The sequence below is a fragment of the Narcine bancroftii genome, chromosome 5 (assembly GCF_036971445.1).
Source record: "Narcine bancroftii isolate sNarBan1 chromosome 5, sNarBan1.hap1, whole genome shotgun sequence".
NCBI classification, from domain to species: Eukaryota; Metazoa; Chordata; class Chondrichthyes; order Torpediniformes; family Narcinidae; genus Narcine; species Narcine bancroftii.
Window position 1 is genome coordinate 236,251,983 of NC_091473.1, and position 18,314 is coordinate 236,270,296.

General features: G+C 32.7%; 1 protein-coding gene across 7 annotated transcripts in view; it reads right to left on the minus strand.

Annotated features, from left to right (window-relative positions):
• The window catches only part of LOC138765062 (high mobility group protein HMG-I/HMG-Y-like), a 67,758-nt gene extending 50,441 nt beyond the window's left edge, over positions 1–17,317 (minus strand). For 4 of the 7 annotated variants that reach the window (XR_011358448.1, XR_011358449.1, XM_069941729.1 and 1 more), the window contains exons 1-3: positions 15,903–16,215; positions 15,619–15,740; positions 3,613–3,699 (exon numbers count right to left, since the gene is read on the minus strand). Coding sequence is in view for 5 of the 7 variants with exons in the window: in XM_069941729.1 (XP_069797830.1) it covers positions 3,613–3,699; positions 15,619–15,740; positions 15,903–15,963 (270 nt within the window). In the remaining 2 variants the exon portion in view is untranslated. Of the gene's footprint in view, positions 1–3,612; positions 3,700–15,618; positions 15,741–15,902; positions 16,217–17,166 lie in introns of those variants that run through there. The other 3 variants (XM_069941727.1, XM_069941728.1, XM_069941731.1) reach the window with 3 other exon arrangements.
• Positions 17,318–18,314: the final 997 nt, after the last annotated feature.

Consider the following 18,314-nt stretch of genomic DNA (forward strand, 5'->3'; position numbering starts at 1 on the left):
ATTTATTGCAAGTCACTTGTGCGCTAGGATTACAGTGAATATAGATGATCTATCTTATTGTGAATTTTTATCTCTTGATTTAATTCAGTTGGCTTAATTTCTTTTTACAAGTACTTGTTTGGGTGCAGCAAGCAAGAATTTCAGACATATTTACATTACTATAATTATCTATCTCAGCAGTTTGAGATACAGTCATACAGCATAGAACAGGCTCTTCAACCAGTTTGTCCATGCTGACCAAGTTTGCCTTCTGGAGTTTGTCTGCATTTGATCCATATTTTACATCCTTCCTATCCATATACATGTCCAAATGTCTTCTGAATTTCAAAATTGTGCCTACTTCTATAGTCTCCACTGGCAGCTCATTCCAGATACAGACTACCCTCTGGATGAAAAATTTTGACACTCAAGTCCATCTTAAATCTCTCTCTTCTCACCTTAAATTCTTCTTAATCACCTATCCTTTTTGGAAAATCGTGGGGTGGGAGGGGGGGGGGGGAAAGAAAGACTGTAAGCATTCACTTTATTCACATCCCTAACAATTTTATAAACCTTTATAAGATCACCCCTCATTCTTCTACACTTTAGGGAATAAGGACCCAGCCTATCTAATCTCTGCAACACAAGCTCACTAATCTCAGCAATATCTTCATTCACCTCTACACCCCATCCAATTTATTGTTGTTCCTTCTATGACTGGGAAATGTGTGCTTGTACAGGTGAATCATGTGGTCCCAACCTTTGCACTCAATCTCCTGTCTAATGAAAGCAAACACATGATATGTTTCCTTCACCACCCAAGTTGCCACTTTCAAAACCTGATCACTAAAAAAGATAATGTACTGCAGCAAAAGCTTGACAAAATGTCCAGCTGTCTGTAAGTGGTATGTAAAAGGCACCCTGAATGAACATTATTTAATTGATTGCACTCATATTCACGACTGTCATATAACAGCTTACAGCCTGGAAACAGGCCATATTGGCCCTACAAGTCCGTGCCGGTTCACTTGAACAACTCCACTAGCCTCCCCCCTCTCACTCTCTGCCCATAACATATGAATCTTTTACATAAAAAAAAATTCCAGGACAGTATTTGTGCTGCACTGTGGTTCTGAAGCAGGGACAGGTTTCATATGTGAAATTCAACCTTTTCACTGAAAAAAAAAAATCAATGAATGAGCATCGTCAACATGTATATTATTTTAATAGTTCAGAGTTGTACATTGCATTGGGTAACTGCTGCCATGGAATACAATCTTGAAATGGAAATGGTTACATTTTAGCAGGGTATCAAATGGTAATCTGTGCAATATTTGTAAAATCTACTGAATTCTTCTTCAATCGATTGATGCAAAATGATAGAGAACCACCAAAACTGCAGGTGCCAAAATCTTGAGTAAACAATGGGTTCAGATTTCAGATTTATTGTCAGAGTACATACATGACATCTCATACAACCCTGAGATTCCTTTTTCCTGCAGGCGAGGCAGAATTACCACTAACTGGTTGTGCAAAAAGATAAACATGTAAAAAAACTGAAACAGACAACGAATGTAAACAAACTGACTGTGCAATACAGAGAGAACAAAAGAAAGAGTCCTGGAAGGACTCAGTAGGTCAGGCAGCATCCATGGCAGAAATAGTCAACTTTTTGGATCAGGACCCAAAAATGGATGCAAGATATTTAAATTTTCCTGTTGTTATGTTCGCTCATTTACACCCCCCCCCCCCACCACCACCCCCACCAATAACACTGTGATTTTAAATGGCTGAATGTTAATAACAAATAGCAACCATCCAAAGCTACATTATATTCAATTTTATATTAGTTACGTGGTGTGCCAACATTTTAATGAATTGTGGTAGGCAAGATAGCCCCATGATTTATTTGAACAAGCCAGTCTAAATCTTTGCCACAGAATTAAGGTGTCAAGCATCTTTCCCTGTAAACTACTGAAGTTAATATTTTATTTGTACTTCAACAATACCATCAATAAAATTATTTAGTATGATATGATGACAGGAGCAAAAATAGTGTTTTTATAGATAGACCCTATTTCCTTTGCAACTTTCAAGTGAATCTTTCGTTACAAAAAAAAATTCAATTCGATTATTCAATTACTTAACAAAATAATATTTCAATTTTAGCACCACAAAATATCTAGCAACTAATATGAAATATGGTTGCAATAAGAAATTACACATTTTAATACCTATAGTTTCCAAATGGGTGTTTACTTATTTTTCACAAGGTTTGTGTACCAAGTTACTGTTATTTGCATGCACTCTCTTTCTCGACTGTTTCACCTATCAAAATGATTCAAAACAGTTTATGAAGTTAGTTTTTTTTTAAAAAACTTTTTAATATATCAGGGACATTTGAGTAACTGCTGGTGGATGATAAACTCAAAAAGAGATATAGAATGCTTTTGTTGCAATGCACTAAATACCTGCATTACACACTCCATTTTCAACACCAAATTGACAGCTAGTGTGCTTTGACACCACAGGACTACAGCCATTGAAATAATATTTTAAATTAAAGTTCTCATTATTTTCAATCTATCAGTCAATTTGCACTTAGCAATCTCACAAACAGCATTATGATAATATTCAAACATTCTTGTTTTAGAAATCTTGATCCAGTAATAATTGATAACTGACTAGATACAAAGGATTAAGATTGAGAGAGAAATAATTTCAGAGATTTTATTAGCATACTTCATTAAACCTGCCCTCAGATGCAAAAGATAACAGGGCACTAGTCAAAAGAGGTCATCTTCACATACTGGCCTTTGCTGGTTGTAGCCTTGAAGTGTACAACTGGCTAACAAACAAACAGTTAAACAAGAAAGTCTGCAGATGCTGGGATGGTAATGCAATGCTGGAGAAACTCAGCAGGTCATGCAGCATCCAATATTTTGGGCCCAAGCTCTTCATCAAGGTACGAGGAGAAAGCCTAAATTCAGGGTCTGCCTACTTTCTCCTCATTCCTTGATGAAGAGCTCAGGCCTGAAACACTGGTCATATCCATTTGATCCCTATGGATGCTGTGTAACCTGCTGAGCTTCTCCAGCACTTTTGTGTATTGCCCAATTCAGAACAGTATTGGAAAACAATTCAAAGGTAGTAACCAAGTCTTGAACATCTCTATCCAATATTGTTATATGAACAACTTTACCCAACCATGGAAAACAAATTTAAATGCCATAGCAGTGAGACACAATGAAAAGGAAATAGAAGTTGAGACCGACAGGCAATGATCTGTTCCACATGCTAATCAAAAATCTTCCAAGTAAGTATTCCCACATATTAATCTTGGGCATCAATAAATATTTTAACAAGATGTGCAAAAGCATTATCTTTACGAAATTAGAAATGTTACTTGCTAAAAATAAGCTCAGCACACACAAAAACAGAAAATAGGTGCATGTATTCTTTAAACATGTTTGAGATATCGAATCATAGCACATTTTTCTGCTAAGAAAGTTTCTTGTCTGAACATTGCCAAATTATCCAAAAATGTGATGAAAAACAAGGATTTAAAAAAACCATTGTAATTGCAAATATGAACATACTAATAATAATAGTTTTACAAAATCATGGACTTACTCTGCCAGATTTAGAAGAAGAAACCTTATTTTTACTTCCTCTTGGTCTTCCTCGTGGTCGCTTTGGAATGGGAGCCCCTGTCGGTTCCTTTAAAAAGATAAAATGTTTTAATCAGAATTTCTGGCAAAGTCGAAGTAAATCAAACTATTTGTTTCATGTTAGCAACTAACTTTTGATAAGTTAGTCCTGACGATGATAAAGGGAAAAGTTCTATTCAGTTCATCGGAACTGTTCATTTTACCAAAAGTGAAATGTGCCCTTACCGAATTAACAAAATACAAAAAATATTTAGATATGAAAAAAAGTGTACTTTTGAAGTTTACGTGAATAAATACACACAATGTATACAGTGATCTAGAACTAGTTTATGTAGAACAATGATCACAAGCTGCCAGTTCATAGTGGGAGACCACTTAAGTGATTTGCTTAAGAAATCACAAGGTAATAATTTCAACTGATACTTTATCAAACAATGTGACATTCTTGTCTAGTTAATAAAACCAACAATGCTTTCAATTCTGCCTTCAATGCAAATCAGATTGTACTTTATCTTGGAACAGGAACTTGGCTGGTTCCTTTCATTAAAAAGGGGAAATTGGGGGTGGGGGAAGGGGGGAATGCAAATAAAATGACCAAGTAGAAATCACTGATAGCTGATGCAAACTAAATTATTTGCCTGGTCAAACTCATGCTAACTGCAACATGTAGTGTGCCTACCATTGCATCTAATGTCAATATAATAGAACAATTTATTTGAAAATCAATAAATAATAAAAAAAGAAAGTATTGAAAATACTCAATGGGCTAGCAATAAATAATAAAAAAAGAAAGTATTGAAAATACTCAATGGGCTAGCAATAAATAATAAAAAAAGAAAGTATTGAAAATACTCAATGGGCTAGCAATAAATAATAAAAAAGAAAGTATTGAAAATACTCAATGGGCTAGCAATAAATAATAAAAAAGAAAGTATGAAAATACGCAATGGGCTAGCAATGAATAATAAAAAAGAAAGTATTGAAAATACGCAATGGGCTAGCAATAAATAATAAAAAAGACAGTATTGAAAATACTCAATGGGCCAGCAATAAATAATAAAAAAATATTGAAAATACTCAATGGGCTAGCAATAAGTAATAAAAAAGACAGTATTGAAAATACTCAATGGGCTAGCAATAAGTAATAAAAAAATATTGAAATACTCAATGGGCTAGCAATAAGTAATAAAAAAGAAAGTATTGAAAATACTCAATGGGCTAGCAATAAATAATAAAAAAGACAGTATTGAAAATACTCAATGGGCTAGCAATAAATAATAAAAAAATATTGAAAATACTCAATGGGCTAGCAATAAGTAATAAAAAAATATTGAAATACTCAATGGGCTAGCAATAAGTAATAAAAAAGAAAGTATTGAAAATACTCAATGGGCTAGCAATAAATAATAAAAAAGACAGTATTGAAAATACTCAATGGGCTAGCAATAAGTAATAAAAATATTATTGAAATGCTCAATGGGCTAGCAATAAGTAATAAAAAAGAAAGTATTGAAAATACTCAATGGGCTAGCAATAAGTAATAAAAAGAAAGTATTGAAAATACTCAATGGGCTAGCAATAAGTAATAAAAAGAAAGTATTGAAAATACTCAATGGGCTAGCAATAAGTAATAAAAAAAGTATTGAAGTACTCAATGGGCTAGCAATAAGTAATAAAAAGAAAATATTGAAAATATTCAATGGACTAACAATAAATAATAAAAAAGACAGTACTTAAAATACTCAATGGGCTAGCAATAATTAATAAAAAAATTATTGAAATACTCAATGGGCTAGCAATAAGTAATAAAAAAGAAAGTATTGAAAATACTCAATGGGCTAGCAATAAATAATAAAAAAGACAGTTTTGAAAATACTCAATGGGCTAGCAATAAGTAATAAAAAAGACAGTTTTGAAAATACTCAATGGGCTAGCAATAAGTAATAAAAAAATTATTGAAATACTCAATGGGCTAGCAATAAGTAATAAAAAAGTATTGAAAATACTCAATGGGCTAGCAATAAGTAATAAAAAGAAAGTATTGAAAATACTCAATGGGCTAGCAATAAGTAATAAAAAGAAAATATTGAAAATATTCAATGGGCTACCAATAAATAATAAAAAAGACAGTACTTAAAATACTCAATGGGCTAGCAATAATTAATAAAAAAATTATTGAAATACTCAATGGGCTAGCAATAAGTAATAAAAAAGAAAGTATTGAAAATACTCAATGGGCTAGCAATAAATAATAAAAAAGACAGTATTGAAAATACTCAATGGGCTAGCAATAAGTAATAAAAAAGAAAGTATTGAAAATACTCAATGGGCTAGCAATAAATAATAAAAAAAGAAAGTATTGAAAATACTCAATGGGCTAGCAATAAATAATAAAAAAAGAAAGTATTGAAAATACTCAATGGGCTAGCAATAAATAATAAAAAAGAAAGTATTGAAAATACTCAATGGGCTAGCAATAAATAATAAAAAAGAAAGTATGAAAATACGCAATGGGCTAGCAATGAATAATAAAAAAGAAAGTATTGAAAATACTCAATGGGCTAGCAATAAATAATAAAAAAGACAGTATTGAAAATACTCAATGGGCCAGCAATAAATAATAAAAAAATATTGAAAATACTCAATGGGCTAGCAATAAGTAATAAAAAAGACAGTATTGAAAATACTCAATGGGCTAGCAATAAGTAATAAAAAAATATTGAAATACTCAATGGGCTAGCAATAAGTAATAAAAAAGAAAGTATTGAAAATACTCAATGGGCTAGCAATAAATAATAAAAAAGACAGTATTGAAAATACTCAATGGGCTAGCAATAAATAATAAAAAAATATTGAAAATACTCAATGGGCTAGCAATAAGTAATAAAAAAATATTGAAATACTCAATGGGCTAGCAATAAGTAATAAAAAAGAAAGTATTGAAAATACTCAATGGGCTAGCAATAAATAATAAAAAAGACAGTATTGAAAATACTCAATGGGCTAGCAATAAGTAATAAAAAAATTATTGAAATGCTCAATGGGCTAGCAATAAGTAATAAAAAAGAAAGTATTGAAAATACTCAATGGGCTAGCAATAAGTAATAAAAAGAAAGTATTGAAAATACTCAATGGGCTAGCAATAAGTAATAAAAAGAAAGTATTGAAAATACTCAATGGGCTAGCAATAAGTAATAAAAAAAGTATTGAAGTACTCAATGGGCTAGCAATAAGTAATAAAAAGAAAATATTGAAAATATTCAATGGGCTAACAATAAATAATAAAAAAGACAGTACTTAAAATACTCAATGGGCTAGCAATAATTAATAAAAAAATTATTGAAATACTCAATGGGCTAGCAATAAGTAATAAAAAAGAAAGTATTGAAAATACTCAATGGGCTAGCAATAAATAATAAAAAAGACAGTTTTGAAAATACTCAATGGGCTAGCAATAAGTAATAAAAAAATTATTGAAATACTCAATGGGCTAGCAATAAGTAATAAAAAAGTATTGAAAATACTCAATGGGCTAGCAATAAGTAATAAAAAGAAAGTATTGAAAATACTCAATGGGCTAGCAATAAGTAATAAAAAGAAAATATTGAAAATATTCAATGGGCTACCAATAAATAATAAAAAAGACAGTACTTAAAATACTCAATGGGCTAGCAATAATTAATAAAAAAATTATTGAAATACTCAATGGGCTAGCAATAAGTAATAAAAAAGAAAGTATTGAAAATACTCAATGGGCTAGCAATAAATAATAAAAAAGACAGTATTGAAAATACTCAATGGGCTAGCAATAAGTAATAAAAAAGAAAGTATTGAAAATACTCAATGGGCTAGCAATAAATAATAAAAAAGACAGTATTGAAAATACTCAATGGGCTAGCAATAAGTAATAAAAAAATTATTGAAATACTCAACGGGCTAGCAATAAGTAATAAAAAAGTATTGAAAATACTCAATGGGCTAGCAATAAGTAATAAAAAGAAAGTATTGAAAATACTCAATGGGCTAGCATTAAATAATAAAAAAGAAAGTATTGAAAATACTCAATGGGCTATCAATAAATAATAAAAAATACAGTATTGAAAATACTCAATGGGCTATCAATAAATAATAAAAAATACAGTATTGAAAATACTCAATGGGCTAGCAATAAATAATAAAAAAGAAAGTATTGAAAATACTCAATGGGCCAGCAATAAATAATAAAAAAGAAAGTATTGAAAATAATCAATGGGCTAGCAATAAATAATAAAAAAAGAAAGTATTGAAAATACTCAATGGGCTAGCAATAAGTAATAAAAAAGAAAGTATTGAAAATACTCAATGGGCTAGCAATAAGTAATAAAAAAGAAAGTATTGAAAATACTCAATGGGCTAGCAATAAATAATAAAAAAGACAGTATTGAAAATACTCAATGGGCTAGCAATAAGTAATAAAAAAGACAGTATTGAAAATACTCAACGGGCTAGCAATAAGTAATAAAAAAGACAGTATTGAAAATACTCAATGGGCTAGCAATAAGTAATAAAAAAGAATTGAAAATACTCAATGGGCTAGCAATAAATAATAAAAAAAAAGTATTGAAAATACTCAATGGGCTAGCAATAAATAATAAAAAAGAAAGTATTGAAAATACTCAATGGGCAAGCAATAAATAATAAAAGACAGTATTAAAAATACTCAATGGGCCAGCAATAAATAATAAAAAAATATTGAAAATACTCAATGGGCTAGCAATAAGTAATAAAAAAGACAGTATTGAAAATACTCAATGGGCTAGCAATAAGTAATAAAAAAATATTGAAATACTCAATGGGCTAGCAATAAGTAATAAAAAAGAAAGTATTGAAAATACTCAATGGGCTAGCAATAAATAATAAAAAAGACAGTATTGAAAATACTCAATGGGCTAGCAATAAGTAATAAAAAAATTATTGAAATGCTCAATGGGCTAGCAATAAGTAATAAAAAAGAAAGTATTGAAAATACTCAATGGGCTAGCAATAAGTAATAAAAAGAAAGTATTGAAAATACTCAATGGGCTAGCAATAAGTAATAAAAAGAAAGTATTGAAAATACTCAATGGGCTAGCAATAAGTAATAAAAAAAGTATTGAAGTACTCAATGGGCTAGCAATAAGTAATAAAAAGAAAATATTGAAAATATTCAATGGGCTAACAATAAATAATAAAAAAGACAGTACTTAAAATACTCAATGGGCTAGCAATAATTAATAAAAAAATTATTGAAATACTCAATGGGCTAGCAATAAGTAATAAAAAAGAAAGTATTGAAAATACTCAATGGGCTAGCAATAAATAATAAAAAAGACAGTTTTGAAAATACTCAATGGGCTAGCAATAAGTAATAAAAAAATTATTGAAATACTCAATGGGCTAGCAATAAGTAATAAAAAAGTATTGAAAATACTCAATGGGCTAGCAATAAGTAATAAAAAGAAAGTATTGAAAATACTCAATGGGCTAGCAATAAGTAATAAAAAGAAAATATTGAAAATATTCAATGGGCTACCAATAAATAATAAAAAAGACAGTACTTAAAATACTCAATGGGCTAGCAATAATTAATAAAAAAATTATTGAAATACTCAATGGGCTAGCAATAAGTAATAAAAAAGAAAGTATTGAAAATACTCAATGGGCTAGCAATAAATAATAAAAAAGACAGTATTGAAAATACTCAATGGGCTAGCAATAAGTAATAAAAAAGAAAGTATTGAAAATACTCAATGGGCTAGCAATAAATAATAAAAAAAGAAAGTATTGAAAATACTCAATGGGCTAGCAATAAATAATAAAAAAAGAAAGTATTGAAAATACTCAATGGGCTAGCAATAAATAATAAAAAAGAAAGTATTGAAAATACTCAATGGGCTAGCAATAAATAATAAAAAAGAAAGTATGAAAATACGCAATGGGCTAGCAATGAATAATAAAAAAGAAAGTATTGAAAATACTCAATGGGCTAGCAATAAATAATAAAAAAGACAGTATTGAAAATACTCAATGGGCCAGCAATAAATAATAAAAAAATATTGAAAATACTCAATGGGCTAGCAATAAGTAATAAAAAAGACAGTATTGAAAATACTCAATGGGCTAGCAATAAGTAATAAAAAAATATTGAAATACTCAATGGGCTAGCAATAAGTAATAAAAAAGAAAGTATTGAAAATACTCAATGGGCTAGCAATAAATAATAAAAAAGACAGTATTGAAAATACTCAATGGGCTAGCAATAAATAATAAAAAAATATTGAAAATACTCAATGGGCTAGCAATAAGTAATAAAAAAATATTGAAATACTCAATGGGCTAGCAATAAGTAATAAAAAAGAAAGAATTGAAAATACTCAATGGGCTAGCAATAAATAATAAAAAAGACAGTATTGAAAATACTCAATGGGCTAGCAATAAGTAATAAAAAAATTATTGAAATGCTCAATGGGCTAGCAATAAGTAATAAAAAAGAAAGTATTGAAAATACTCAATGGGCTAGCAATAAGTAATAAAAAGAAAGTATTGAAAATACTCAATGGGCTAGCAATAAGTAATAAAAAGAAAGTATTGAAAATACTCAATGGGCTAGCAATAAGTAATAAAAAAAGTATTGAAGTACTCAATGGGCTAGCAATAAGTAATAAAAAGAAAATATTGAAAATATTCAATGGGCTAACAATAAATAATAAAAAAGACAGTACTTAAAATACTCAATGGGCTAGCAATCATTAATAAAACAATTATTGAAATACTCAATGGGCTAGCAATAAGTAATAAAAAAGAAAGTATTGAAAATACTCAATGGGCTAGCAATAAATAATAAAAAAGACAGTTTTGAAAATACTCAATGGGCTAGCAATAAGTAATAAAAAAATTATTGAAATACTCAATGGGCTAGCAATAAGTAATAAAAAAGTATTGAAAATACTCAATGGGCTAGCAATAAGTAATAAAAAGAAAGTATTGAAAATACTCAATGGGCTAGCAATAAGTAATAAAAAGAAAATATTGAAAATATTCAATGGGCTACCAATAAATAATAAAAAAGACAGTACTTAAAATACTCAATGGGCTAGCAATAATTAATAAAAAAATTATTGAAATACTCAATGGGCTAGCAATAAGTAATAAAAAAGAAAGTATTGAAAATACTCAATGGGCTAGCAATAAATAATAAAAAAGACAGTATTGAAAATACTCAATGGGCTAGCAATAAGTAATAAAAAAGAAAGTATTGAAAATACTCAATGGGCTAGCAATAAATAATAAAAAAGACAGTATTGAAAATACTCAATGGGCTAGCAATAAGTAATAAAAAAATTATTGAAATACTCAACGGGCTAGCAATAAGTAATAAAAAAGTATTGAAAATACTCAATGGGCTAGCAATAAGTAATAAAAAGAAAGTATTGAAAATACTCAATGGGCTATCAATAAATAATAAAAAATACAGTATTGAAAATACTCAATGGGCTATCAATAAATAATAAAAAATACAGTATTGAAAATACTCAATGGGCTAGCAATAAATAATAAAAAAGAAAGTATTGAAAATACTCAATGGGCCAGCAATAAATAATAAAAAAGAAAGTATTGAAAATAATCAATGGGCTAGCAATAAATAATAAAAAAAGAAAGTATTGAAAATACTCAATGGGCTAGCAATAAGTAATAAAAAAGAAAGTATTGAAAATACTCAATGGGCTAGCAATAAGTAATAAAAAAGAAAGTATTGAAAATACTCAATGGGCTAGCAATAAATAATAAAAAAGACAGTATTGAAAATACTCAATGGGCTAGCAATAAGTAATAAAAAAGACAGTATTGAAAATACTCAACGGGCTAGCAATAAGTAATAAAAAAGACAGTATTGAAAATACTCAATGGGCTAGCAATAAGTAATAAAAAAGACAGTATTGAAAATACTCAACGGGCTAGCAATAAGTAATAAAAAAGACAGTGTTGAAAATACTCAATGGGCTAGCAATAAGTAATAAAAAAGAATTGAAAATACTCAATGGGCTAGCAATAAATAATAAAAAAAAAGTATTGAAAATACTCAATGGGCTAGCAATAAATAATAAAAAAGAAAGTATTGAAAATACTCAATGGGCTAGCAATAAATAATAAAAGACAGTATTAAAAATACTCAATGGGCTAGCAATAAATAATAAAAAAATATTGAAAATACTCAATGGGCTAGCAATAAGTAATAAAAAAGAAAGTATTGTAAATACTCAATGGGCTAGCAATAAGTAATAAAAAGTATTGAAGTACTCAATGGGCTAGCAATAAGTAATAAAAAGAAAGTATTGAAAATACTCAATGGGCTAGCAATAAATAATAAAAAAGAAAGTATTGAAATACTCAATGGGCTAGCAATAAATAATAAAAAAGAAAGTATTGAAAATACTCAATGGGCTAGCAATAAATAATAAAAAAAGTATTGAAATACTCAATGGGCTAGCAATAAGTAATAAAAAAAGTATTGATAATACTCAATGGGCTAGCAATAAATAATAAAAAAGACAGTTTTGAAAATACTCAATGGGCTAGCAATAAGTAATAAAAAAGAAAGAATTGAAAATACTCAATGGGCTAGCAATAAATAATAAAAAAGAAAGTATTGAAAATACTCAATGGGCTAGCAATAAGTAATAAAAATAAAGTATTGAAAATACTCAATGGGCTAGCAATAAATAATAAAAAAGACAGTATTAAAAATACTTAATGGGCTAGCAATAAATAATACAAAAATATTGAAAATACTCAAAGGGCTAGCAATAAGTAATAAAAAAGAAAGTATTGAAAATACTCAATGGGCTAGCAATAAGTAATAAAAAAGTATTGAAGTACTCAATGGGCTAGCAATAAGTAATAAAAAGAAAGTATTGAAAATACTCAATGGGCTAGCAATAAATAATAAAAAAGAAAGTATTGAAAATACCCAAAGGGCTAGCAATAAGTAATAAAAAAGAAAGTATTGAAAATACTCAATGGGCTAGCAATAAGTAATAAAAAAGAAACTATTGAAAATACTCAATGGGCTAGCAATAAATAATAAAAAAGAAAGTATTGAAATACTCAATGGGCTAGCAATAAGTAATAAAAAAAGTATTGAAATACTCAATGGGCTAGCAATAAGTAATAAAAAAGAAAGTATTGAAAATACTCAATGGGCTAGCAATAAATAATAAAAAAGAAAGTATTGAAAATACTCAATGGGCTAGCAATAAGTAATAAAAAAGAAAGTATTGAAAATACTCAATGGGCTAGCAATAAGTAATAAAAAGAAAGTATTGAAAATACTCAATGGGCTAGCAATAAGTAATAAAAAGAAAGTATTGAAAATACTCAATGGGCTAGCAATAAATAATAAAAAAGAAAGTATTGAAAATACTCAATGGGCTAGCAATAAATAATTAAAAAAAGTATTGAAAATACACAATGGGCTAGCAATAAATAATAAAAAAGAAAGTATTGAAAATACTCAATGGGCTAGCAATAAGTAATAAAAAAGAAAGTATTGAAAATAATGGGCAAGCAATAAATAATAAAAAAGACAGTATTGAAAATACTCAATGGGCTAGCAATAAGTAATAAAAAAGAAAGTATTGAAATACTCAATGGGCTAGCAATAAGTAATAAAAAAAAGTATTGAAAATACTCAATGGGCTAGCAATAAATAATAAAAAAAGAAAGTATTGAAAATACTCAATGGGCTAGCAATAAATAATAAAAAAGAAAGTATTGAAATACTCAATGGGCTAGCAATAAATAATAAAAAATAAAGTATTGAAAATACTCAATGGGCTAGCCATGATCCAGGGAAATGGAAATCGTTCTGAAGAAGTGGTCAATGACTTGATGAGTATTTCAATCATTTGTTTTATTTCAGGATTTCCACCATCTGTGGTTTATTAGTTTCTGATTTCAGGATAGCTTTGATAGTACCTCATCTTTTTACATTAATTTGCAGTGTGTGGGTAAAATTTCCCATTAAACATCTTCACGCACTATTTAAATAATATGCAGCACATTGCAAAAGGTTTGCACAACAGTGGTCAAACCACAGAGGTATTCTATGAAAGTCTGTTTTAATCTTCTTTCTTTGGCTTGGCTTCGCGGACGAAGATTTATGGAGGGGGTAAAAAGTCCACGTCAGCTGCAGGCTCGTTTGTGGCTGACAAGTCCGATGCGGGACAGGCAGACACGGTTGCAGCGGCTGCAGGGGAAAATTGGTTGGTTGGGGTTGGGGTTGGGTGTTGGAAAGTACTATTTGGATGTGTTTTGCTGGCAAGTCATCAGAGGACCAAATTCTTTACAAAATGCTGGTCTGTGATCTCTTCATGCACTGAGGGCGAGAGCCAAAACTGTCTGAACAACACTCTGCCTCACTTTAAAATAATGCAAGTTTGGTTGAAATCATACACGATTTCATTTATTGAAATTGAACCCCCCACCCACCATTTTGTTCGGGCACCTGCTGACATCTTTGCTCTCTACTGTTTGACCTGCAGAGTTGCCCCAGCATTTTTACTTCAACCACCTCGGTGTCTGTCTGCAGACTTTCGTGTTTTACTTTTCATGGCTATCAAGTTAAACACGAAAGTCTGCAGCTGCTGGGGCACCAACGTGCTGGAGAAGAATCGCAAAGGTCCTGCGTGATCTGCTGAGTTTCCCCCAGCACGTTGGTGTATTCCAGTCATCCTAATTAACCCATCGTTCTCCTTCAATCAAGGTGGAGGGGGGGGGGATACAATTGTTCAATGATGGTCGGGGAGAAGAAGTGATGACGAATGCATTCAATGCCCTCCCTTCGTGTCCGGCCCGCCACCAGCGGCGTGATGTCGTCAGCCCGGGAGGGCGGGGCCCCCAGCGGCGTGATGACGTCAACCCCGCGACGAATGCATTCAAAGCACTCGCTTCGTGCACGTGGCCAGCGCACTGGCCGGCCCCCAGCGGCGTGATGACGTCAGCCCGGCGACGAATGCATTCAAAGCACTCGCTTCGGGCCGGGGGCCAGCGCACTGCCCGTCCGGCGGGGCGGCGAGGGAGGGTGGGGCCCCAGCGGCGTGATGACGTCAGCCCCGCGACGAATGCATTCAAAGCACTCGCTTCGGGCCGGGGGCCAGCGCACTGCCCGTCCGGCGGGGCGGCGAGGGAGGGTGGGGCCCCAGCGGCGTGATGACGTCAGCCCCGCGAGATCCGCGCGACCAATCACTCGGCGCCGCCCCGGGGATTGGCAGCCATTCCAGCCACCACCCAGCAGCCCGGCGACCTCCCGCACTCGACCAATTGGCAGAGGCAGGAGAGCCGGGACTACCGGTTCACCAGTGGTTTAAAGGTCTCAGCTTGCGCTGGTGCTGAAAGTCACGTTGTAACAAAGCAGAAGGAGGGAATGCAAAGTGTTACCCCCCCCCCCCCCCAAATAACACAGGAGCTGCCCTGCATTCTCCTCCAAGGTCGAGCAAATAAAATGCAGTGGTGGGGGGCTGGGGGCTGGAGGGGAGAGAGGAGAAGGAGACCTACTCATTCACAACCGGACGGTGCTGCGCAATTCGCAACAGTTTTAAAATCGATAAATTATTCAGAAAGGTTCTCCTGCATTTTGTACATCGAAGCCACCACGGCGGGGATGTTTTATGAAGACATGTTAGCAAGCAGAAGATATTTGCATTCGAGAGAGGAGGAAAACAGCTCGAAAACTTGCATTAAAATGCTATGGGGAGGTGGGAGGGAGAGGAGAGGAGGAGGGGGAAGAGAAGTATTCCACTGGTCGCTAAGAGAGAGAGAAAGGATTCAAGCAAAATTGAACCATGTTCGCCTGAAATGGTTAATTCGTCCGGCCACAAGTCGAAAGAAATGATGGCGAAATGTACTTGCATTAAAAAGCGCATTTTAGAATGTTAAATGGTGCATTTCATACTTGGGTTTGCTTCCTGGGTCTTCCGCGTCCTCTCTTTGGCATGACATCCTCCTGTTTTACTACCAAAGGCTGGCTGGATTTTGCACCTGTATCACTCATCGTTATCTTTTTTTTTAAATAATCTGCAACATTAAAAAAAAAGCAAGAGAAAAATTAAATTGATTCAATGCAGCAAACAGAAATTGAAACTTCCCACAGTCAACATTTCGGTACAAACAATGCAAATAAAAGCTTGCATTACTGTGATTAAAAGGCTATTGTTTTTTTTAAAAAAAGACACTCACAAGAATGCAATGGTAATCTCTCTCTCTCTCCTTGATCAAAATAAAAGCACAACCTGGTCATGCAGAGCCCACATATAACACACACTGGGCCTGCTCCTGGACTCCTGAATGATGATCACGCTGTTCTAAACGGAGAATGAAAATGGGGAGGAAAAAAAAAGTCTTGGCTCAGATCCAAAGGCGGGCAAGACTCTGCACAGTGATGCTTTTTTTAAAAAAAATCTAAGAATTAATGATTTAAATACATTCTAAGCAGTTTGCACAGCCTGGACTGGGTTACATTGCAGCAAACCAAGTTCTGATTGCTGATTGGATCCTATCCAGCAGGTTATTAAACCGAATGCTCCTCAGGGATGATCTATCTGCTCAAATATGTGCTTGCACTGTTATTGATTTCAATGGGTGGGAGGGGAGGAGGTGGGGGGTCTAATTATCAAGAGGTGAAGCATGCCAAACTAGGAGAGGTTGGTCCTTTGCCCTCTGATGTGCCCTGGGCGTTGGGCTCACTTTCAGACCTGCCTCCCGCTGGTCAGCCCTGGATCAGCGACCTTCCCCTCCGCTGCTCACTCTCGCTGCCTCCGCCTTGCCCGGACTCCGGATGCAGCAGGAAAGCACAGATGCAGAAACAGCCTCCACATATTTCGTGGAAGTTGTCTGCGCTCCTGTTCATCGCTTAATTCTTTTTTCCCCCCCGGACTGGAGACAAAAACAAATTAAAAATCGACATTATTTAGTTGGAGTACTCAGGATTTTTTTCAATTTTTGTGATAACACCTGAATTAAAATTAAACCAGTGATCTTAAATTGAGTTGTCCCCCCCCCCCACCCACCACTTTCACATTTTCATTTCTTTTCCCATATTGTTCAACTAAGAGGACAGGATTTTTGTTTAGGATTTACATTTTGGGCTGAAAAATCAAGATTTATTTTCTTTCCTAATTTATTCTTCCTGATTTTTGCACTCCCTCTGAAGCGCCTTGTCTGATTTTGCTGAGCAATAATCTTGCAAATGGGTGATCACTGGAGCATATCAAGAAAGCTCCTAATTTCAGGGGTTCCCCATCTCATGGGCCAGTGATGGATTCCAGCAAAAGGTTCATGTGGATCATCTTCAAAACAGATGCAGTAAATAAGGTTTGAATGGTTTAAAATCTTGAATAGACTTAAGAGTTTGAAGCAGCTGTTTTAAACAATCGATCACTTTGTCTTGAAATATTTCTGCTTTCCTAAAGTTCAGTGGAGCTAGTCTACACTGACAACTCACATATATTGCCCTCGATGGGCCTTGAAATATTTCCCAGACCAAGATTTTGTCCATGATAAATTCCCAAGTCAGATCTTATTATTCTTTGAGTATTCACGGGACATCTTCAGAAGGGAGTCAATCAGCCACAATTTAAATTTAAATGATGTCATAATGTTCTCCATCTACACTGATGTCATAAATGATGTCATAATGTTCTTCATCTACACTGATGTCATAAATGATGTCATAATGTTCTCCATCTACACTGGCACTGCCCGACCTGCTGCATTTCTATATACCATTTTGTTTTTGATATTTTCTTTTGAGTTTGTTAAAATATTAAAGATGAAAATTGATTTGATTGTGCTATTTATAAAGTTAGATTTTGATATAATCTACAAATAGTTCCACCTGTCCCATTACTAAGTTTTAGATAAATTAAAGTGAGAGGTGAGAACCACAGAATGCTTTTCATTCTTGCTTGACCACAAAATTCATTTGAGAGAAGCATTACAGCAAGGCATCTTGTAATACCTAATGTTAATTACACTTCCCCTTGCAAGTGGCTAACAATGTAATGTTGCAGAGACAAGCAAGGTATGTGATGCCTGACTGAGAGGACCAACAAGTGTTAATTTACCCAATCAAAGGATTCTGATTCTTAGTCAGAAACAATAGAGAAAGAAGTGAAAGAGTGGGTGGTTTCAATTTAAAATTCTAATGAGCATCTAGGAAAAAGTAAATAAAACTGGATAAAAACAAAAATGGAGATGGGAAAAATAAGAGAAATAATTAAACATTTTTAAAAATGACCAGGGCTGATCAACACCTGGAGGAATGATATTCTATACATTTAATAGCAAATGATCATCAGAAACATTTGAAATAATTAACAGTTAACAGATTTTTTAAACAAAAATAGATTGAATTCACAATAAATTATTTACAAAAGGAAAACCATTCAAAGTCTCTTCGCACCCTTAGTGGCATATATTTCCTTCATTGTACATTGTTACGTTCCATTTTATTTATACAATTACCTCCACTGTGGCATCATGTCGCTTCTTACCCCCCCAGCTTTGTTGTTGTTTGAGGGGCTTCCCCTCGAGACATGGCAAAAGGTAAACAGAACTTGTAACGACAAGGGTTAACTTTGAACTGCAAGT